Source organism: Equus przewalskii, chromosome 5 (genome assembly GCF_037783145.1).
Source record: "Equus przewalskii isolate Varuska chromosome 5, EquPr2, whole genome shotgun sequence".
In the NCBI taxonomy this organism is placed as follows: Eukaryota; Metazoa; Chordata; class Mammalia; order Perissodactyla; family Equidae; genus Equus; species Equus przewalskii.
In genome coordinates, this window is record NC_091835.1 from 15,263,507 (window position 1) to 15,287,517 (window position 24,011).

Consider the following 24,011-nt stretch of genomic DNA (forward strand, 5'->3'; position numbering starts at 1 on the left):
CTGGTAACCTTTCCAAGCCTCATTTTCCAGCTCTATACAATGGGGCTAATAGTACCAACCTGTTAAGGTTGCTTTGGAATTAATGCAGTGATACTGGCACAGGTATGTGTTCAGAAAATGTCGGCTATTACTACTTTACCAAGGTCACACACAGACAGGGAATTACCTTTTCTCCTTTATAGAGACTAAAATCAGGTGGCTGTACCAACAGGGTGGGTCCCGGAGAACCTTGCTGGCCAATCTCACCCTTTAAAATAAAATTAAGATGATAAGAATTGTATATTCACTTTATTTTGAAATAAACTTTGAAAGGACGACTTTCACCCATATGTTGTGATGTGATGTTTACAATCCTGTGTATCATGAATTAAAACAAAAATCAAGGTAAATACATCATGTAATTTCAAATATTTACTGTTTTTCATTAGTAATACATATTTATCATTAAAAATAAATTTAAAAAATAAAAGTGATCCATGATCCTATCATCTGGAGGTAATTTTTATAAAAACTTGGGTATAAGGACTGGCCCAGTGGTGCAGTGGTTAAGTTCACAAGCTCCACTTCAGCACCCCGGGGTTCACCAGTTCAGATCCCGGCCTTGGACCAACACACCACTTATCAAGCCATGCTGTAGCAGGTGTTCCACATATAAAGTAGAGGAAGATGGGCACAGATGTTAGCTCAGGGCCAATCTTCCTCAGCAGAAAGAGAAGGAGTGGCAGCAGACATTAGCTCAGGGCTAATCTTCCTCAAAAAAGAAAAAATAACTTCAGTATAGTCCTCTGTGGTGTATGTGCGCTTGTGTTTATGTGTGTGTGTATATACACACGTGTGTGCTTAAGGTGCACAGGTACATACACATATATGTGATTAAACGGTGTGTTAAACATAATTTAAAATATATTGTAATCAGAATATTATATAATAATATATAAACATACTTTATATTTTCATATTTTATTAAAATTTTAAATCATTTTATACTTTTCTTTTATAACACTACTTTTTGCAAAAAATTCTTCAAAAACCTGATTTTTAATGCCTATACAATAATCTATCATAAGAACATACTATCATTTATTAAGCCATTCCACTATCGTTGGATTTAGGTTATTTCTAATTCGTTTTCAATAGTATTTTAAACCTCTCTGTATAAAATCAATAGCCAAAAGTTTTCATTTACATCATTGTAGATGTCATTCTCTTAAAGAAGAAAATGTACCTTGAATTGGTTTTGCCGCAATACAACCATAAATTCTTACCCTTGATTAGAAGATAATTGTTTTGTACTTTTCTGAATATTTCTATTATTCTGCACTTAGAATTCTCTTTGCCTCTTGTGTCGAGCAGATCACCTGTGCTTACAAGCCAGCTCCTTACTGACTGTTCCTTTGGGCAAGTTCCTTAAAATCTCTTTATCCTTAGTTTCTTTAATCCCTGTAAATCTTACTTTCCTCCTGTGTGAAATGAGGATTATAATACTGCCTACCTCAAAGTGTTACTTTACGGAATAGATGATGCACCAGAAATACTACACTGAGTGGAACAAAGTAAATCCTCAAATATATAGTTATTAAAATGATTCATGTTTTTGAGAAATGAGATTTGGGGATGAAAAATACTGTTTCAAGTTTAAATGAAAAAATACAACCAATAATTCAATCCCTACCTAAGCATGGGAAATGACAGAAGAACAAGGAGTTTAGGGCCATTGGTGGTTTTGTTTCCTTGATGCACCCTAGAACCTAAGACAGTGTTGGTGTGGTAGCGGCTCTCAAGAGATCTGTTGTGTGAGTAAATAACTGAACAAATGCATAAACAATACACGAATAAGTGTGAACATGGATTATAAAAGTAACCATGCTTATTCTTGTAGCTGGAGTAAATCTGAACAAAACCTGTAAAGGTTGACAAGCCAGGAGCCTCTTCAACATGTTGGTCATGTTACTATTACTTCATATGGTAAAAGTACCATATATTCATTTTAGTCAAAAGGACAAAGAAGATAAATTATGAAGAGCAAAATTTAAATGATCTATAATCATATCACCTAGGAAAAATTCCTGAAAACCATTTAGGGCAGTGTTTCTTAAACTAGGGTGGGTAAACATGTCCTTGAACATCTGAGAGTTCTGCATCAAAATTTCAAAATTATGTTTTTATTCGCCTGACAATCCAAAAGAATTTTTAAAAAGCGTACTTTGGGTAATTTGAACAGCCGCTTCATAGCGAAATACTTCCGCGTTCCTCCGTGGAGTTTGCAAGTGGCTCTGATGGCGTTGGTGCTGAGGTCACTAAGCTGATAATCCATTTCTCACTCTATAAGACAGTGTTTCTCAAACTGGGTACACGGGCTTCCGGGGTTTTGACAAACATTCTCTGGGGCCCATGACTTCCCAAGTTTGAGAAACGTTGTTTTAATATATTTTCTTTCAGTCATTTCTCTAAGTTAGTGATTCTCAAGGAGTGGGGGCAGTTGGACTAGCCCTCTCCCCAGGGACATTTGGCAAGATCCTGATGCATTTTTGGTTGTCACAACTCAGGGGGAAGGGATGTTATTAGCATCTGGTGGGTAGAGGACAAGAATGTTGCTAAACACCCTATGATGCACAGGACAGCCCCCACGACAATGAAATATCAATAGTGTCAAGGTTAAGAAATCCTACTCTACCTGTGTATTTTAATATCTTTTTGTTTGTTGTTGTTTTTACAAAGTTGAGTTTACACTTTTGTAACCTGTACTTTCCACTTAACATTATATCATAGGCATTTCCCGACATCACGAATTCTTCCAATGTATTTTTGGCAATCGTGTCATTCTGTTAAATGGCTATATCATAACTTATCCAACCGAGCTGGAACTCCATGAGAGCAGGGATCAGGTCTGTCCTGCTCAATCCCCACACCCAGCACCCATCCTAGCCTGGCACAGAGTAGAAGCTCAGAGTCTATTTGCCCACAGTTGTTGAAAGAGCTGCTCACCAGCTGTTAGATAGTCAGATAGTTTCCAGATGAGCTTAAAACTTAAAACTCTTTTCTAAAGCTTATCCTTGCTAAGTTTCATGCTTCAGCAGAAAAGACTGTGGGTATAAGGGAGGGAGAGGTGGGGACAATGAGGTGGCATATGAGGGAGGGAGAGAAGGGGAGACTGCGGGTTGCTAGATCCTTTTGGTTCCACTTATTTACATTTTTATTTATGTGTGGAGTTTAGGATTCTGATGAAATTTGTGAAATTAAGATAAACAAATCAGTAATTAAACAAAATTGTTACTCTAGTTGTAACATTATTAGAAACGTTCAATCTCTTTTTGCTAGATGAAATACATCATGTAAATTAACTTGAATTAAGTGCTAAATTTTGTCAGAACTGTCATTTTACAGTCAAGGTGACGGTGCCATAATAATTCAACAAAGAAAAATTCTCAGCCATAAAATTGGTCAGAGACTAGATACGAACACAGCTTAAGTGATCATCAGAACAGCCTCCACACCTGGGCAGCACATACATTTTAATATCTGCTCCTCCACGCAGAAGGGGATTCTTACCGGGTCTCCCATTTGCCCCTTTACTCCCACGCCAGGATTACCCTGGAAAAGAAAAAAAAAAAATCTAATTGTTTTTGAATATTAAAAAAAGTAATTACAAGCAAGTAAGACTTCTGGTGAATTTACTGAAGTTTATTTATTAAATTCTTTGGGAAGTCTAAGAGGAAAGACATAATTCTGACATATATCAGTGGTCACTTATTTCACTGTACAAGAGCTCTCTTTGTGTATCTTACTCGTGGCCGCCTACCTTCAAACCTGGACTCCCAGGATGGCCCGGAGGTCCCTATATCAATGGCAAAAACACACATATCAAATATTAGTAACAGAAATCGGAACGTATCTTCATTGGTTGCCCCAAGTTCCTCCTCAGGAAACCCTTAATTTTAAAACATGCATCATGGACCTTCTATCATGGCTGGGCTGCATGTTACCCGGGGGGACCTCTGCTTCGAGATGGACTCACACTGATAATGGCGGGTGTGCGCTGGTTCATCAGGTGATAATCTGTCAAAGAACCCAAAACTGACCCAAGACTGCAATTGTGCTTGTTTTGCTTTGTTGAAATGTCAGGTCAGGGTTTCTAGGGGACAGAATGAGTGGTGCTGTACTTACTGTTAACCCCGGCGCTCCCGGATATCCCACTGGGCCCACTGGTCCTCTGGAGCCCCTTGATCCCTAAACACGAGAAAAATCAGCACGTTTGTTACCAAAAACCATAATCATGGTTCACTCAGCAAGAGCTGCATGTATTGCCTGGAGGATAAAACCCACTAAAGAAATCACAGTCCTGGACACATGTGCCTGCCTTGCTGGAACATCTGGGACAGCAGCTCTGACACCGCTAAAAGGTCGCAGAGCTAGAAGGCAGCAGAATCTGGTAGGTGTGACAAACTCCTATGTTTTTGTTATACATCAGGGTGCTTTTTAAATATTAATATTAATTATCATTAATTAGTATTAAAATATGAATGTATTTATACGTTTTAATATATTCTTTAAATGTGTCCTATAAGATCAGTGTGAATAGAAATGTTGTCCCCAATTCAAGATCAAGACGATCCAGCCATAAACAGTTTTCTGCCACACATAAGTCGTGGCATAATTACACAAAACTCACAAGGAAAGGTTATGGCTGGGCATTCCTGGAAGTGTGGAGAGAGGCTCTCTGTTCTTCCACTAACCCTGCCCACGTCAAATGATTTGTGAGTGTGCAACGAAATTGCTGGCTCCCAGAGGATGAATTGGTATTTATTTTAACAGCCACATCAAAGCATCTCATTGATCTCGTTTAACTGAACTTCAGGAGTAGTAAGGAAATCAACCTGGGTGAGTAATCCTGTCTACAGCCAGAACTTACCAAGCAAGATTATAGGTTAGCCATTGGACAACAAAATTGCTTTCAACTTTAATCTTGTACACATTGATAAATTGGAAAGACTAATATAATCATTGAATCACAAATTTCAGGGAGATGAAGATGGGGCAGAATATTAAATATAACACACAACAACTCATTCAGCAGGCTAAATGGTATAGAGCAAAATCATTTCCACTTGACATATATCAACGTAGTTGCTAAGTAGACTTATCTTCCTAAATGTTAAGTGACTACATATACCTCAGCAATGCCAAGTGATCATTAAAGGATAGAAAAGGAATGTAGGAAGCCTGCTAAGGTTCAAGAATTGTTCTATGAGCGTGGGACCTGTGCAGTCACACACGGTCTCATGCTGGATTTAATGCTCTGCTGTCATCACCTTGAAATTCTTTATAATTTTTGCATAAGAGGTCTACATTTTCATTTTGCACTGGGTGGGCCCTGCAAATTATGCAGCCAGTCTTGCTGGCATACAAACCAGTAGGGACCACAGACTATTTGAGGAGCAAAGAGAAGCGCATGGCCTGCTCAGAAGACTTACTGGTAAGCCAGGAGGTCCTGGGTCCCCTCTGTCACCCTGCAATAATAATGATACATTGTTTTAGCAAAGCTACACCATTATCCTAAAACACACGTGATGTAGAAGTAGAAATACACACAGGGATTATTTGGACTGCCCAACTGTGCAGTCTGTTCAACTTCTCAGTGTTGAAAAGACAACTGTGGAAGGGCTCTACGCAAGTAATGTTCTGTATTCACTCTGGGGCTCTGAATTCTGCTTCTGTTCTGCCAAAACTTTCTCTAGATTGCTGGGGTCCTGATGACATGGAACCAAGATGAGATTTCATCTTTCAATTTAAATTGTTCTAAATTCTCAATCTGATGGCTTCATTTCATCAGGTTAACCATCCCTGGTCTAATTGCCAGACCTCGCCTCCCTAATACACACCACTCCTTTTGATCACCCTAGTGTAGATGGAAAGGGAATTCATGTGGAAATTCTCTCACATCCGCGTCTGTGCGGATCCACCACTTTGAGACTCTGCCCTGAGACTCTATTTACTTTCAAGGATCAAAGGGTGTACTTCTCTTGAAGACAGGCTCTTTGTAAAAAATGTAAAACGTAATATATCATAAAATTTACATAAGGTAAAAATTAACATTTTAATCACTTTTAAGTGTACAGTTCTGCAGCATTAAGTACATTCACATTGTTGTGCAACCATCACCACCATCCATCTCCAGAACTTTTTCATCTTCCCCAACGGAAACTCTGCGCCCATTGAACACTAACTCCCCATCCGCCTCCCCCCAGGCCCTGGAAAGCATGATTTTATTTTCTGTCTCTGTGAATTTGACTCCTCTAGGAACCTCTTATAAGTGGAATCACACATGAGTTGTCCTTTTGTGACTGGCTTATTTCACTTAGCATAATGTCTTCAAGGCTCGTCCATGTTGTAGCCTGTGTCAGAATTCCCTGCCTTTTTTAAGGCTGAATAACATTGTGCTGTATGTGTGTAGCACATTCTGCTTATCCATTCACCTGTCAGTGGAAACTTGGGGTGCTTCCACCTTCTGGCTGTTGTGAATAACGCTACCATGAACATGAGTGTACAAATATCTGATTGAGTCCCTGCTTTCATTTCTTTGGGGTATATACCTAGAAGTAGAATTTCTGGATCACAGAATAATTCTACATTTAATTTTTTAAGGAATCCCCATACCATTTTCCACAGCAGCTGCACCATTTTACATTCCCAGCAATGCACAAGGGTTCCAATTTCTCCACATAATTGTCAACACATTATTTTCTGTTTGTTTGGGCTTTTTAAACATATAATTACCATCCAAATGGTGTGAAGTGGATACAGGCTTTTAAGAGCATTGTTTCTCAACGATTATTGATCAGCAGACCACATTTTAGGGATCGTCTGTTTCTCTTTAAGATGAGGAATTTTCTGTATCCATCTCCCCTTCTACCTCTCTTGTTCTTTCTTGCTCAATTACAAAAATCTACTCATCATAACTAATACATACAGTACTTTATAGTTTACCACCTGCTGCAGTGTAAATTATTATAACAAATCATCAGCACCGAGAGGAAGGCTGATTAGATGTTGTTTTAATTTTCTTTCACAAATAAGGCGTATGAGGCTCAGAGGGGTTTAGAGAGTTGTTTAAAGTCATAGCAGTAGGTAAAGGTAAGTCCTCTCCTCTGATACAACATACTGGTTCCTAGAATGACTGTGCTTTTGACGCTCTTTATTAATATATCACTTAAGCTATGAGGAAAAGCATCGTTCTTGCTGTTTAACAAGTATAAATACGCACAGAGACTACAAACAAATACTACAAGCTCAGTAAAGAGATAACCCCTCCAGGGGGCAGGGAACTCAGGGTCTAGTGGAAGCAATCTAGGACTAGTTTCATCTAATTGTTGTGGAATATTCCTCCTTCAGAGAAATGACCATATCTTGCCAATGTACTACATTTCTTCCCTTGATTTATCATATCTAGTGCTTATCTGTGGCTATTCATATTAGAGAGATGAAGTGGCCCCGCAAAAGTTTATTTCTGAACATGTGTATATCATTCTCTGGTAAAACACAAAAGCATTTAATTTACCAAGGATATTCCTATCTGTTTTCCATAATTTTCAAGTTCAATAATGATGACTTCTATTATACTGGATGACAAGTATTAATGTTACACTATTTTAACTACAAATAAATGAATGGTTCTCAACTGGGAGTGATTCCCCACCTCAGGGGACATTTGGTAATGTCTGGAGATATTGTGGGGGCTCGGGGGGTACTAGTGGCATCTAATGGGTAGAAGCCAGAGATACTGTTCAATATCCAACAACGCACAGGTCAGCCCCCACAACAAATGATTATTTGGCCCAAAATGTCAATAGTGCCAAGGTGGAGAAACCCTGAAATAAACATATCCATGGCAACTCGGCAAGACTAGCTGGGAGGGAGTGGAATTCTACAGCCAGAGCAACTAAAGCCAGCCCTTCAGCAAGAAGTATGGTGCCATCCCAGAGGGCCAGGGTGAGGATAAAAACCAGCGTGCTCGGGACACTTCCAGAAAAATCTCAATCTGTGTTTCCTGTGTGGGTTTACCTATGTTTTTTAAGTCACCACAATCATAGTACTTACCTGAATACCTTTAATGGCACCAAAAATGAAGACTGAATTTCCTTTTTCTCCATTTGCCCCAGGAAGGCCCTGAAAATAAAATATTCACTTAAGAGGGGAAAAGAAAGCATATTAATATTTCAGTATTTTCTTTTTTTTATAAAATATTACTCACCAACAAAATTACCATTATAATCATATTTCACTAGTGGAGATTTCTTTATTCTCTTCATTATTATCATCCTAAGGTTCTCATATATATTTATTCAATATTCGCTTAACATCTACTAAGGAATCTCCTTAGATAGGATACCTAGTAATCTAATATTATATTATATTGTATTATATTATATTATATCATATTATATTTAAATATATTTATAACTACTAATTATTCAGCAGGAAAATTGCATTTTTCCTCACAACATAATGCATATAATACTCATATTATTCTTATAAGTAAACAATTTTTCTCACGTCAGTTAATATTTTACACCCTAGAGATAGTAAAAAAATTGATTTTGTCCATTTCAGTATTCGTATTCGAAACAGAGCCTATGTATCCTTTCTAAGATTAACTTTTAAAATACGTCACATGTTCCTTTTGGAAAGTTTGAGTATGTGGATGCAAGTTTGTTTACTTAGAGTATTTTTAAAAAGTGAACGAAATATCTCAATATATTCTTTTGTTCTTCAAAGTTTTCCTACTTGCTATCTTAATCTCCTACTTAATATCTTAATACATCTTAACTTGGTTACCACATAAAAATTCTACCATCTGCAGGGGCTGCCCGTGGCCAAGTGGTTAAGTTCGCACGCTCCACTTCAACGGCCCAGAGTGTCACTGGTTCAGATCCTGGGCGCAGACACGGCACCACTCATCTGGCCATGCTGTGGCAGTGTCCCACACAGAAGAAATAGAATGACCTGCAACTAGGATACAAAACTATGTACTGGGGCTTTGGGGAGAAAAAAAAAAAAGAAAAAGAGGAAGATTGGCAACAGATGTTAACTCAGGGCCAATCTTCCTCACCAAAGAAAAAAATTTAAAAAAATAAATTCTACTGTCTGCAGATATCAAGCTCCTACAAAGGGCATACGAATTTCAAAGTTAACCCTTAGAAGAGTGCCTGACTTTGCTTCCAATGGGAGACACTTCACAGTTTTATGGTAAATTACATCAACAGTTTCCTTGAGAAATCAGATTTGCCTATACTGTATAGGCAATCCCTCCTTCACACAGTTCCAATATGCATGAATTTTGCTTCCACAGTTAAGTTAAATTGCACCAGTCCTCCAACAAACTGGTTCAAACTTCAGTTACCACTGTGTATTAACTGAGTAACTGCATACAATACACACTTCACTGCTAGCTCATCAGTCCACAGATCACTACATAAGTAACAGATTCAAATCAGATCACTAATGGATCATATCACTCCTTTCAAAGTCTGTCATTGACTGGCCCCTGCAGATCTGTTAGTTCACACACACACACACGGACAGCAAAGTGTGTAGTTGTGTTGCCCCTTATCTCCCAGTGATAAACCCAAATGACACTTCATAAAAACAGATCATTGAAAGAGAGAATTGGCCAAGAAAGATGAAAATGAAGTGAGGAAATGAAAAATGATAAGGTTGGAGATGAAACTCAAATAGAATGTACATGGACTCACAGAAGAAATAGCTAATGGTGAGAATGTTGACACTGCTGTCATTCGAACCAGAGGAGCTAGTGCAGACAAACTTATCAACGTAAAAGGAGGAAGTGGTTGTGACAAAAAGGATGAAGATGTGCCAGAGGAAGTGACACAGGCAAAAGAACGTCATGTTAAAGGAACTCAGAAATATTTCACAACCCTGCAAGCTGACCCAAACTTAGAAAAGAGTACAATTCACCAAAAAATAAAAAGCACGTTCACTCCATACTCCAAGTTACACGACAAGAAGGCAAGCTGTTCCAACTACCTTGATCAGTTTTTATAAGGCAATCAAACACTTTAATTCTTAATGTTCCTAATGTATTAAATTATAATGTACTAAATAAATACTATTTTTTTAAATAATTTCCCTATATATTTATAACCGAAAGTAAGAGAGTTTTTAATGTTTTAACAAAACATTTTAAAGGTCATGAGACAATAGTAACGTTTCCCATTGGAGGTTAAGGTTGCTCTGTGTGGTTTCAGCTTGCATGGTCATTCTTGAAGTTTCACACTACTGTGCACAGTGAGGGCTGCCTGTATGTGAAATGGGTCAAAGGAAAGAAAGTTGCTTTGCAAAGAAATCGTTATGACAAGCTTCAGTGTTGTGGTCAGTACTGCATGCTGTGTTACAGCTAAAATTGAGAAGCCCTGCTCTCTTGAATGTTCATGGACACGCAGTAGAATGAGGTTTGACCCAATTTGAAGATCTTAACAAATGTGCATTCACCAGATGGCACTCGAGCCTTCAAATGCCTGAGTTTGAGAACAAAGGGTAGTTGAGAAGCTTAACAATGAAAGCTGGTTGCTCTTACTTGATACCACAAAAAAGATGTGAACATGGAAGTTCTTTTTGAGTACTGTATTCAGATCAATTCTACTATGATTTGGAGCAAAAGGAAAATTTGTGACAAGAAAGCAGGATGACTACGGTGGAATGCTGGGAAGTGATATTTTTTAGAGAAGTGAAAAGGCTGAAAAATAGTCACAGAAAATCCGGAAAAGGCTAAATCATCTCCAACCTTTAATTAAGTGAGAAAAAGGAAAAGAAACAGAGGGGAAGGAAATATAAGGGGTAGAGAAAAGGGTAGTTCTTGTTGAAGTTATGTTTAAATGAAAGTTCAAATTTCTGGGGAAAAAATAAGAGCAGTAAAGTTTTCTCAAGTGCTGGATATTGTCAACTGTTTCTGGACCTCCACTCCAAATCACTTCCATTTGTCTTTTTGTATTATGGAGACTAGAAAGCTAAAAACTACGTTTCCAAGACCCTTTGTGGCTAGATGCAAATTAGGTTCCACCTGGGAGAGGTACTTAGGAAATTTGGAAGGCGGAAGTGAGGAATGCATCCTCTTCCTGCTCCTTTTGTTGTTGCCAAGCAGGAAGGTAGAAACTTGAGGTTTATTTGCTGATGTCTCGACATGAAGATGAGAGGCAGTGATTATGGTGTAGAAACAGCCTCCTGACTTCTGGATCTCAGTTAAGTGTGAGCCCTTGAAATCAGTCGTCTCATGGTGGCCCCTGAGTTCCACTCCTCCAACCATTACAATAAGCGCCAAATTCCCTGTATTGAATTCCTTTCTGTGTGAAATACCTAGAGAGGTTCACATGTGTGCAGTGAATGTTTAATGACAAACAACATAAGTTTTGCTCACAGGCCTCCCTGCTCTCTTCCCCTATCCACTCTCTGTAGAGCAGCCAGGAAAATCTTAAAAGAATATCAATCAGATCATGTCACTTCCTTAAAACTATCCAGTGCCCTCCCATGGCATGCAAAAGAAAATCCAGCTTCCTTCCACAGTCTACAAGGCCCTGCCCAGTTCTATGTCCTGCCCAGCTCTCTGTCCTCATTCTTGGTCACCCTCATGTGTTCACCATGCTCCCAGCACATCTGTAACAACTCTGTTGCTTGAACACATCAAGCCTTATTCCCACTGTAGGACCTTTTCATTTAAGATTCCCACTAGGATGAACTGTAGGTGTCTTACTGGGGGGCCTCCTGGGCCAGGAGCGCCTCTTTCTCCTGGAAGCCCTGGATCACCTCTTGAGCCATTGTAGCCATTTATGCCAGGTGTGCCTCTGGGTCCAGGAGGGCCTGGGTGCCCCTACAGGAAACAAAATTTTAGGTGAAGCATTTTTGCCCAAAAACTATAACACAAAGGTTATGCAAATATGGGGACCCAAATTATGGCAATTGTGACTCACATGTTGTTTAATTTTGTGAAATGTCCTCTCTACCCACAAGTATCATGTAGAATAGTAAAAATAAATAAATAAATTTTAATGCACCCAATTTAATTTAATTAATTTGGAGTATTCCAGAAGATTTGGAAGAAACCTTCCTTGAAATCCTTAGACAGACTCTAATGAATTGTAAAGCACCCAAAATACCTCTTTCTTCTTTCATTTGATTTTCATATCAGAAATGAGAGTGTTGAGCCCACTTCCACTGTTGGGACTTACCAGCAAATAAAAACTTTCATTATAAGTATACATTTATTTCCAGAACATTGTACTTGACATGTCAAGTATATCTAGCTCCAATTTTTGGTTTTCTCTAATCTGTTTGAAAACCTTGCTCTTCAAGTAAAGTGTTTTGGTCTTGGAGTTATTACTATACAAAATTGAAATGCAAGCACCCTTTCACACACTAAAATTAGAAAATAGTGAAAAGTTTGTCCTATATATGTATTTTTTTAACATGCAATTTTAAGGGTTTTGATGAGTGTTTGTCCCTTATTTAAAAAAGATGGAGAAAATTTACAGATACTTACAGGTATGCCGTCTAAACCTGGAAATCCGGGGACACCAGTTGGACCCTAAAATCCCAGAAAATAAAACAAAGACATAAAAGTTACTAAATTATTAGATTAACAAGTTGATTTACTTGAAAACAAGAATAATTAATAACTCTTTTAAAAAACACTTAGCAGTCACTGTCACCTATCTTTACATTAATGAGCTTAAATACTAACCCTTAAGAATCAACCTTTTGTACTTTTCTTTTTGTATTGAGGAAGCCAGCTTGGCAGTATCAATTCAAATAAAACATTCAACACCCTATAAGCCAGAAATTCAACTTCTCAGAATCCATCTATCCTAGACAAACAAACCCCTAAATGTGCACACAGGTAATTTATAGGATTACTTTTGCACATTTGTGCTACACAATGAGGGGTAGGATCTCAAATTCTCAACAGGGAATAAACTATAGTTTTATCCATACTATGGCACAATATGCAGTATTTTTAAAGGAATAAGTTCAATCTACATAAGTTGATATGGAATGATCTCTAAGCCATACGGTTGAGTAAAAAAAGAAAGACTCAGCATAATATATAATATTTTTAGGTTCTTTAAAAAGCCATAAAATAATACCATAACTGCTTGCTGTGCACACTCGTGTATTTAAGTGCAAAGAAAAGGTCTAGAAAGGCATGCTCCTTTGGAAAGGGGTTAGGGAATGAGGGCTGATTAAGGGAGAGGAGTTGAGACTTGATTTATTACAAGGTGCGAGAGGTAATACGTGTGATTATAAAAAATATGGCATAGTGGTGCTGGTGAGTGGTTAATATGAATCTTTTACTTAAGAATAGACTTACCTTATCTCCTTTGTCACCTGCTCCTCCAGGAGGGCCACTGTCACCTCTCCTCCCTTTCTCTCCTGGAATTCCAATGGGTCCTGGAGGTCCCAAGGGTCCAATAGGGCCCTGCAACCCTGGGAGTCCCGGTTGACCCTAAGAAAAAAGATTTAAAAAGGGGGGTTGATTCCTAAGTAGCATCTTCTAACAAAAATATATGGTCACTTGAGCTTAGAGAAGACTGAAATGTTAGAGTTTGAGCAGATTCTAATAATAGAAGCACAAATGATCAATTAATTACAAAAATAAGAAACAGCAACGCTGCCTTTTTCAATCTGAACTTGTCATACGATAAATTTTAATTACTACGTGTGAGTACACACACACACACATAAACTGATTAGAGTTCTCTTACTATTTTCATTCTGTCAATGACATTGATAAATCCTGAGCTGTTTAGTGAAGCAAGGAACTTAAAAAAAAAAAGTCAAAGACTTATTACCAGTACATTAGTGATACTAGTGAAGAGTGGGGAAAAACAGATCTTTTATTTACTTCAAATGGCTAATGATCTGTCTGCCCTTTTAGGGGGAAACATTTCTTTTTCATCTGCTTTTACTTAATTTCTTGTTCATAATTTGGAAGCAAGTTCTCCACACCACAATCCAACTTTCCATGAATGAAAAGGTCACCTCTTATTTTAGGTGAAGTTTCATTAGCTCAGATCTCCCCCGCACCCACAGTGGGAACGCTTCTGGCACAAAGATGAGGAACTCCCTTTTGGCCTGTTCTGTGTTGCATTTAGACAGACTGACACTGAATTAATGCTCAGTTCTTGCCTATGAGAGGCGGCTGCGGGTCTCATAGCTCTTTCCATTCCGGACTAAGGAAGTTTAGCCTCTGAGGAGCACGCTCCCTTGTCCTCCATGAGATTGCTCCCATCTCTCTCTCCACAATCCCTACATGCACGGTTCCCTCCAGGACTGAAATGTTAAATGCCACAGATTCCAATACCCCCACTTCTATGTCTCAGCTCAGCCTTCTCCTCCAGCTTCCAGATGATCATACCTCACTGCTTCCTTAACATCTCCTTGGGTACAATGGAACCTCCAGCTTAAAAAAAAAAATTCAAGATGGAACTCTTGATTTTGCCCCCAGATCTGATTCTCCATCTACCTTCCCCATCTACCCATTTAACCCAGCCAGAATCCTGGGAGTCATCCTTAATATACTTCTTTCTGTCATCTTTACATTTAATACATGATCCATTGGTACCATTTCACTTCCGAAATAGATCTGCAACTCACCCACCTCACTGTCTTGCTGCTGATGGAGTAGGCTCCAGGGAGCCTACTGCCCTGGCCTCCTAAATGGTCTCCAGCTCCCTCTACTCTCCTCCAAGCGTCACTCCACACAACAACCCCAGTGACGCTTAAACAGAAGTCAGATCACGGCACTGCCTGCTTTTTCAAACCCTTCCTCGTCTTCTCACTGCTTGGAGAATAAACCTCGTGCTTCTTACCTTCCAGGCCTTCCAAGGTGTGACCCCAGATTCCCTCGCACCCACATGCTGTGCCCACCCCACACTCACTACTTCCCACCACACGGCTCTTCCCATCTTACGGCCTTGTATATGCTTTCCCTCTGCACTGCTCTTTCCCCACATCTTCACATGTCTTGGATCCCAGCCATACTGCCACCTCCTTAGAGGCCTTCCTGGACCTCCCCCTCCAGTGAAGTAGGCTCTCCAACCATTCCCAACCCCATCAGTCTCGATTACAGCATCCTGTCCATTTCTGTCTTAGCATCTTAGCGTTTCCTATTTTTAAATTATGTGTCTGCTCCTCAGTTTATTGTTTGCCTCTCCAATTAGATATGAGCACAATGAGGGCAGGGATATTTGCTCCCCAGTTAAGCCTCCCATCTCCCATAGGCTTTGGCTCAGGAAATTCCTTTCAAATAAATAAGGGATAGATGGACTGGCAGCGGCGATGCTCACAGGCCGAGCCTGACCCCCCATCTGACTGGACACACTCCACCTGGGCCCTGTGTAGTTGGGAAAGTTATTTTTGAACTTTGAAAAAAGTAATTCTATCAAAGGTAACCTTTATGACATATAAATTTATTTTATACATTCAAACTTACTTTTTACAAAATAATCAATGTACAGGAACAAGGATTGAATGAACTCAAAAATCTAAAATCAGGGTTTCTAAATGACACTTCTAGACTCAACATTCAATCTCTGTCTGTAATTTGATGTGGGTAGAGTGTGTCTTTGATTCTGATGGTTTTTTAAGTAACTCACTTTGTAATCTTAGGACAATATCCTACATTAAATAAAGAGAAGCTTCATAACGAGAAGCTTCTAACAAGGCTTTCACCGATGCAAGGTGATTCGGCCACACAACCCCAGGCACTGTGGTGTCTAATGTGTTCAGTTGTGCTGTCTAACACATTTCAGAGTCCATGCTGTATTTCGTTACAGTTTGAAAACATCCTTGGTATTGATTTGAAGCCAGATGTTCACCTGTAATTTTCTGTGCTTTTTAAAACTTTCCAAAGATTTAAGAAAAATTATTTTATACCCCTTTACCCCCTCAAACAAGATAAATAACTGCATTTGATGAGCAAGTAAATCTTGGTATGTGGAGAGAAAAGCTAAATGGATTTCAGGAGATATCTGCTTAGATCAGATCTCTTAAACTTCTGGGCAATTTTGAATAATTAGTGCTGAACTCCAACAGTGCACAGGACCACATACAAGAATATAGGGCTGCCCCTTGGAGGTTCAGGTCCCAGGGCAATGTATATTTTGCAGAGCTGCATCTACATAAAAATCTGAGTCATCTGAAATCAGTGCATCAGCACCATTCTGGTGACCCAATCTCATGCAATCCCGTGAACAAAATCCAGCACTGGTAAGTGGAAATGTTCTGTTAGCCAGCCATCCCCCGGAAACCAGGGCTCAGCCATGAGGCTCCAGACTAGCCCAGAAGCAAGAAACCCAGAGCTCCTCATGTGGACAGCTCCACATTGGATAAAGGGTCAGAGAGCACCAGGAAGAAAAGAAACAGACCCTGGGACCCACCCAGTTCTGGTACACACTTGAGGAGCACCTGACAGGGCTGCTGGCCTTGGTCAGGCCCAGACACAGGAGAGAGACAGGGTGGTGCCCTGCCTGAGGAATGGGGCCCAAAGGCAGGAAGAGCCTGCTTGCCCTGGTTTAAGGACAACGGCACAAGGATATTCACTGCAACATTATTCATAATTTCATGACAAACTGGAAATCCCATAAAAGTCTGCCCAAATGAGACTGATTGAGTAAGTTATGGCACCTTCATACAATGGAACACCACACACAGCCTGTCTTAGTCTGGGTGCCCCAGAAGCAAAATGCAGGACGAGGAGTCAATGCACACAGTATGTTTGAAAATCAAAGAGATGGGGGGAGGAGGCAGGGATGCGACACAGAGAAGGGAAGGCAGCCAATGAGAGTCCAGTATCAAGCCAGTTACCACTGTGTAGGCCTGAGGGAAATGTACAGGGCCGGGACATTAAAGAGACTGAGGTAGACCTGTCTGGGCCTACGTACAACATCCTCGTGATGCTCATGAGAAAGAAACAAAGTGACAGTTTCCAGGCTCTGCAGCCAGCCCCCTGCATCTGAAGCCCAGGCCCACACTTACTAGCTGTGTGGCCCTGGACATGTTTCTTAACCTCTCTGTTCCTCAGCTTCTTCATCTGTCAGTGGCTCATGGACATAAAAAGAATAATGCAGGTAAAGTATTTAGCATAGTTCCTGGCATGATAATGCTAACTATTGTCATTACAGATTATTATTACTTTTAATAGTTCAGTGTTAAATGGAAAAAAGCAAGCCATATGTCATATGATCCCACCTGTAGAGAAACAAAAGGAAATTTTCTCTAAATATGTTTTTATACATGAACATTTTTAGAAGGATATACAAGAAATGGCATACTGTCGTGTCTCAGGAGTGAAAATTCAAGCCTGGGCGACGTTACATACTATTTTGCGAGCATCTTACCATCAGCAAACATGACTTTTATAATAAAGATTAATTACCATTTCTCTTTCACCATTAAGTTATTGACTCAACAAACATTATTGACTCTACTCAACTACAAATCAAAATTGTCCTTTATTTGTACTTTCCCTTTTCTTCATGCTTTTTCATCAATGTCATAATAGCTACTATTTATTGAGTATCCATACAAATACTAAGACCTTAGAATTTTCAAGGAAGCTTAAATGTATAAATATTTGTTACAAAAAAGACAACAATAACATATGAAATATAATTATACGGGCACAAACCATTTGGGGGCATTTTGAGGGCAAATTAATTTACTCTAGATATTGCATGAATTCTAAAGCACAATCTAAAAGTAAGAATAAATAATGACTTCAGCAGACCGTTTGTACCTACGTTAATTGATCTTACTTACTTACTTAACATAAGTTAAAAACTCCCATTTTTCCTAAATATAAGGCTCAGGAAATAACTGCTTTTTTTATTAAGTTTGGGAATTATCTTTTCATCTTGCATGTAATTTATAGGAAAACTCCTCAAATTATCTTTTGTGAATGCTGTACTTTACAATAATGTATTACTTAGAAATATAACGAAATGCACCTTCAAACATAAAAGGGTAACTGAGAAAGAGCCAATTAACCAGCTATAAATCTCTTTAACGTGTTTTGTTTTAGACACGCAACGCTGAATCCAGTGAGCTAATGGAACTTTGGGGAGGAAAAAAAAGGAGTGGAAATGTTTAACACAGCAGTAAAAATGACAAAACTCCATTCAGTATAGAAATGTGCCCTGATCTGAGAAAGTGCCATCTAAAACACTTTTGAAAAGACATAAAACAAGGACTGGTTATTTGCATTATTTAATGACACCGATCCCCCTTTGGTCCCCATCTGCTTCCTCCTCCTCTGCCCCGGATCTGTCACACCGACTTCCTTGTCATTCCTGAATGAGCTCTGTTCTGTTCTTTCCCAGACTTGGGTGTCCTATCAGGAGTGTCCCTCCTATTCACCCCAAGTCATCTCTCAAGATGACCCCCCCCGATCTCCTGCCCTCCCCCCAACACCCCCTTCACATTAGATGCCTCTCCAAGATGCCTCTGTAATAACACTTCCCACCTGTTAAGGTGATCATCTCTTTATCCCTCCAACCCCACACCCACTGGACCATGAGCTCCCACAGGGTAGAATCTAGGTGTCCAAGGTCATGACGGTAAGAAAGGCAGAGAACAATAAACACTTAATAAAATAATACAGTCAGCCCTCCCAACACCATCACCCAAGGAAGACACGTGTAAATGAGAAAAAGGAGCTGCTTTCTTGTCTCTCTGAACTGCCATCACCAGAACTTTGGCGGATGGTAATTATGTGGATTTGGCAATGGTTCCACACCGAGGGGATCAGAGTACAACCCACACCATGAGCAAGGGCCCTGAATGCAGTGATGCTGGTGTCTTTTTGTCGCTCAGATGTAACACAGACATTACTATGCCTTCATTTCAACCCTACTAAACAGCAAATCCAACCTCTACTTTGCAAGTGGAAAAATTAACATGAAACAGTAAATGCCTGCATTTTTTATGGCTGTTGGAAGACTTGGTGGTTTATTTTATATTTAGTGCTGTTTTTTCCTATTAACAGGTATTTTACTATATGATAAGTTTTGTAAAGAAATACACTAAACGCTGAATAACAGCACTAAATCTGCTCACGGAAATTTCCCGAATACCGATCTCTGAAACAATCATTATTAGTTCACCCAATTTGAGTAAATAATTCATCCACAGCAATGTAGAGATTAATTCCATTTTCATTAAATTATTTCCTATAAAAGAAGGGGTCAGGACAAAAAGAGTATGTTTACAAGCAAATATTTGAGCTCACTTATTCCTAGGGCTATAATAGAATTAATTTCAGGATGAAGCGGCATATATAACAAGCCCAGAAAAGCCATCTCTATAACTAGAGAATCATTAAATAATCACAGAAATTTTGCATCTTTAAAAGAAATTTTTTACGAAACGTTTTACTCCTAACCACGCACCCTCCACTCACAAACAATGACATGATATGCAATGAATGACTACACTGGATCCAGACTAGCAAAAAGAAAAATAATGCCCACTGGAATGACTTTCAGACATAGTTTCTCTAATATTTTTTGGCTACTGTGTGCACGGAATTGCCTCTGTGGTTTATGACATTCGTTGAGAGACGGTGAAGTCAGAAAACAGATTCACTGAATCCAGAAATGACAATTGGCTTGACAGCTGAGGGAACTTTGGCATGCCATGGGAAGCCACCAGGTCATCTCTTCCTTTCTACTCAAAGACCAAGTTGACACAGACCCGTTAGATGTCCCTCCCGACTGTGGACTGTGGCTACAGCGGGACTGGGCTCCCGGGCCAGCTGTACAAATAAAGGATGAAGGCGATTAAAGCGGACAGAGTCGCATGCCTGCCCAGCCCTGTGAGGCCGGAGCATTCCTTTAGGATTCTGTCCCTTGTTGAGTGTCCACGTCAGGCACATCTCTTGAGCAGGGCTAAGATCAAATTATTTTTATTTCACAACATCTTGGTAGAAGAGACCAACTGATAAGAGGATACGTTCTTTTTTAAAACCAAAATTTCCAGATCAGCCTTTTGGGCTGCCACTGATCTGCTGGCCCCCAGGGACCAGACCTTTGGGGAATGACAGAAGTCTAAGAAGCCCTTGGTCATTTTAGCAGTGTGAGGACTGGGAGAAATAACTACAGACAGACGACTACAAATATGTGTACAATCACGCTTCTTCTGCAACTGCTTCCTGCTCTTTCCTGAGATGAATCCATGCAAAGCAGTATAAATGAATGTCCATTCACTCATTCATTCGTTAATGAATGAATGAACAAATGAATAACAAAGACGTTTCTATTATACTAACTACATATAAATTTCCAAATTGCCCTTGGCTTCTAAGACCATGACACTGATCATCAAAAGTGTCACAGGAAGAGGAAGGAATTTATCTATTTAAGCTTAGTTATGTGTCTACCTTTCTCCATAACTTATCTCATCTAATCCAAACAGCAACACTAAGAAATGTGGATTATTATCCCCATAAGGATGAGGAAAGCCTACTCACAGGATATAGCTTACTCAAACTCACATTCCTGGTAAGCTTGAGTTCATACCTGGACCGGTCAGTTTCTCTCCAGAAGCTCTCGTCTTCCCACTACCTCCTCCTGGCACCAAATGGAGGGTCCCTCCATTGTCATACTCACACCACACCTGCAGGGTCATTTCAATTGCTTCCACCCTCACCTTATTTTTAAACTTTTAAAAATTTATCTCAATGTACTCTATGTTCTTTTATAAAGCTTTTTAAGACAACAATAGAATTCATCAAATTAATTAAAGATCTCCATATTTGTGGTTCTCTCAAATCTAATTTCCCAGTCCCATCCTATATCCCTGTTTTCTAGAAACCTTCTTGAATCTTCTTCCTCTGTTAATTCATACTCATCATGTCAGAAGCTCAGCTCATCCCTCCCAAACTAGTTTCCCAGCCTTCTTCTTCCCTGACGCAGCCGGTGGCAACTTCATTCCTTCCATCGTGTAAGCTCAACAACCAGCTGTCAGCTTGGCTCCCCTTCTTTCCCTCATTCTCCACGTCCACCCCCTGACCAAGTCTATCACATCTTTCTTTGATTAAATCTCACGTGTCTGTCTTACTTTCACCCCACTACAGCGACCTGGGTCATGGTCTCGTCATCTCACATGGGTTACCCAAGCACCAGCATCCCTCACTTCCTTAGGCCCCATCTTCTCCCCACACCCACATGCAACCATCAACTCATCTCAGTCTTCCCTTCCCTGTGTCATTGCATCAACACCTGCAGTGGTTACTGTCTACCTCCCATCACCTCAGCCAACCCTATTCCCTATGATGCCCATGGCTGCACTCTCTGCTCTAATCACACTTGTGTCTTCTGTTTCCCTGAAGTGATAGCAACCTTTCTCCTTCTGTAGTTCAAGTTCTACCTTCCTCCAATCAAAACTAGGATGATGATGTTGATGATGATGATAATAATTATAACTGCGATTGTTCACTGAGTACTTACTCTGTTCTAGGCACTGACATGGCGCTGAACATTGTTCTCACGGAATCCTTACCTCCATAAAGAAGAACATCATCCCTGTATCTACTTCCTTATTCCCAAACGAGGCTCAGAGACATGAAGCAAGTGACCCAGAGCCACTCAGCTATCAGCTGGGGAAGCAGAGATTCAAACCCAGCTCCTTGGACTTCAAAGTTGCTGCTTCCCTTTTCATCCTAGTCGTTACCAATCTCTCTCCTACAAACTGTCATATCCACCTTAAAACAATTAACACCTAAATAGACTCATCGCCTATTTTTCATTATTGTTTGGCGCATGCTACTTTAGTTAACATCTGCTTGGGGTGATGTCTTCTTGTAAGATCTTTGAGGCCAGAGATCCACATGCATTTTTATCACTGCACCTTGGCCACTGCCTTGCACAGTATAAATTCTAAACATATACTCACAGAATGCTGAGTAAACGCTTCTATAGTTAAAATTAATAAAGAAGCATTCAGCAGCACCCTTCCTGCCTTCTTATGCTTGATTGTAATTCAAGTAGTAAGCCACTAGGTGACACTATAACATCACTTAAACTCTCCAACAGGCTTCAAGGTGAAGCATAAATCCTTTAGCAAGTGCCTCCAGGGTCCTTTCCTATTAGAACAGGAAAAACCGTTGGGTATCAGAAAGGGTAATGAAAATAAATAACAAAAAGGTGTTACTCAAAGAGTAGACAGTGCAAGGAGACAGGACTTCGGTGGCAGAATATTTTGTACGTGAAGTTCACCTCACTTGTTAATGAGGGGATAAATTGGTCAATTCAGCCTGGAGTAACACTGACCAGGGATTTTCAGCTGTGTTCTTAAAAGGCAGCACGGTGCAATGGAAAGAATACTGCACTGAGAACCAGAAGACATGGCTTTGCCCATGAACAACAAGGTCATGCCTTGGACCAGGTCATCCAAGAGTGGTTTTCCAATTTTTTTAAAGATGGTGGGCGTAACATCAGCCCAATATCACACACCTGCCATGGGAACTGAATGAGGCAGTGCCGAGAGCTCTTGGTCCAGAATCCAGCTGACTCTCCCTCCTTCTTCCTCGCTCTGTTCTCCTGGTGTCCCTGCTCCTTACCTGCTCCGTGTTTTTCTCTGACCTCTGTCTTCTGGGCTGACTCTCCCTCCTCCTGCTGGGACTCTCCTGCAGCTCCTCAGGGCTGCCCTGGTCTCTTCTCACTTCTCACTTTCTCTTGGGCAAACTCGTCCATTTCCACAGGGTGAATCACTGAACAATCCCTCCATTTCCCTCCCGAGCCCACACCTCTCCTCTGAACTCTGGCCACATTATCCGACTGACCTCAAGCTCCACAATGGACTCATGATCATGGACTCATGGTCATCCCCCCAGATGTGCTCCTTGGCCATACACCACTGTCCACACAGCTGCTCACCCTCACCTGGGAGTCCCCCTGCATGCCTCTAACAGCCCACCTCCAACTGTCCCACATGGAGTCTCCCTCTCATTCTTGTCAATTCTGCCTCCCGAATATTCCTGACACCCATCCGCTTCCTCCTCACCTCCATGCTCACCCCCTGGCTAAGCCACCATGACCTCCCACCAGTGGTATCCAAATAGGTTTCCCCTAATGGTCGTCCGCCCACTGTGTTCTCCAAACAACAGCCAGAATAATCTTCTCATGACATAAATTCAACCTGCTTCCACCCTTCTTAAAATCATTCAAAGCCTTCCTTATTAAACAGGAGAACCTGTTCTGCTTTTTCAGCTGCATCTCATGCCAATTGCTCCTCACCTACAATGATCAAACCTTTCTGGCCACATTGCAGTCCCTCGAACATGCCAGCCCGTCTCCTGTCCACTTCAGTGCCTGAGGAGAGGCTGTTCTTTCTGCGCAAATACTTGCAGTGGGTTCAATGATGGCCACAAAAAGATACGTCCATGCCCTAACCCCCAGAACTGTGGCTATCACTTTAGACAGCAAAAGATGTGATAAAGTTAAGGACCTCGAGAGGAGGAGTTTATCCTGGATATCCAGGTGGGTCCTCGATGCCACTACATGTGCAGAGGAAGATCTGATACAGACACACAGAGGAAAAAGCGATGTGAAGATGGAGGCAGAAACTGGACCGATGTGGCCACAAGCCAAGGAACGCTGGTGGCCACCAGAAGCTGGAAGAGGCAGGGAACAGATTCTCCCCTATTGCCTATTATAAAGGGAGTATGGCAATATCCTTGCTTTTGGACTTCTGGCCTCTAGAACATGTGACAAAATAAATTTCTGTTGGTTTAAGCCACCAAGTATGTGATAATTTGTTACAGCAGCCCGAGGAACTAACACGACGTGTTTCTTTCAGGCCTGTTTCTCTGTCTGTTCTTTTCCCTAATGCACCCCAAGCAGCTAGGACAGTGCCTGGCGCTCACCAGGCCCCAGAAATAACGGCCAGAGGGTGAATCTCTGGCTCTCTTGCTGGACTCAGAGCTCTGGGCTGCAGGGACTATCTTC

General features: G+C 40.4%; 1 protein-coding gene across 15 annotated transcripts in view; it reads right to left on the minus strand.

The window, feature by feature from the left end:
- Positions 1–24,011, minus strand: part of COL4A4 (collagen type IV alpha 4 chain) — a 121,964-nt gene that overhangs the window by 67,061 nt on the left and 30,892 nt on the right. For 9 of the 15 annotated variants that reach the window (XR_011539808.1, XR_011539807.1, XR_011539809.1 and 6 more), the window contains exons 5-13: positions 13,376–13,510; positions 12,548–12,592; positions 11,762–11,878; positions 8,095–8,163; positions 5,472–5,507; positions 4,165–4,227; positions 3,800–3,835; positions 3,550–3,591; positions 167–247 (exon numbers count right to left, since the gene is read on the minus strand). Coding sequence is in view for 12 of the 15 variants with exons in the window: in XM_070618413.1 (XP_070474514.1) it covers positions 167–247; positions 3,550–3,591; positions 3,800–3,835; positions 4,165–4,227; positions 5,472–5,507; positions 8,095–8,163; positions 11,762–11,878; positions 12,548–12,592; positions 13,376–13,510 (624 nt within the window). In the remaining 3 variants the exon portion in view is untranslated. Of the gene's footprint in view, positions 1–166; positions 248–3,549; positions 3,592–3,799; positions 3,836–3,955; positions 4,057–4,164; positions 4,228–5,471; positions 5,508–8,094; positions 8,164–11,761; positions 11,879–12,547; positions 12,593–13,375; positions 13,511–24,011 lie in introns of all 15 variants that reach the window. The other 6 variants (XM_070618420.1, XM_070618419.1, XM_070618418.1 and 3 more) reach the window with 2 other exon arrangements.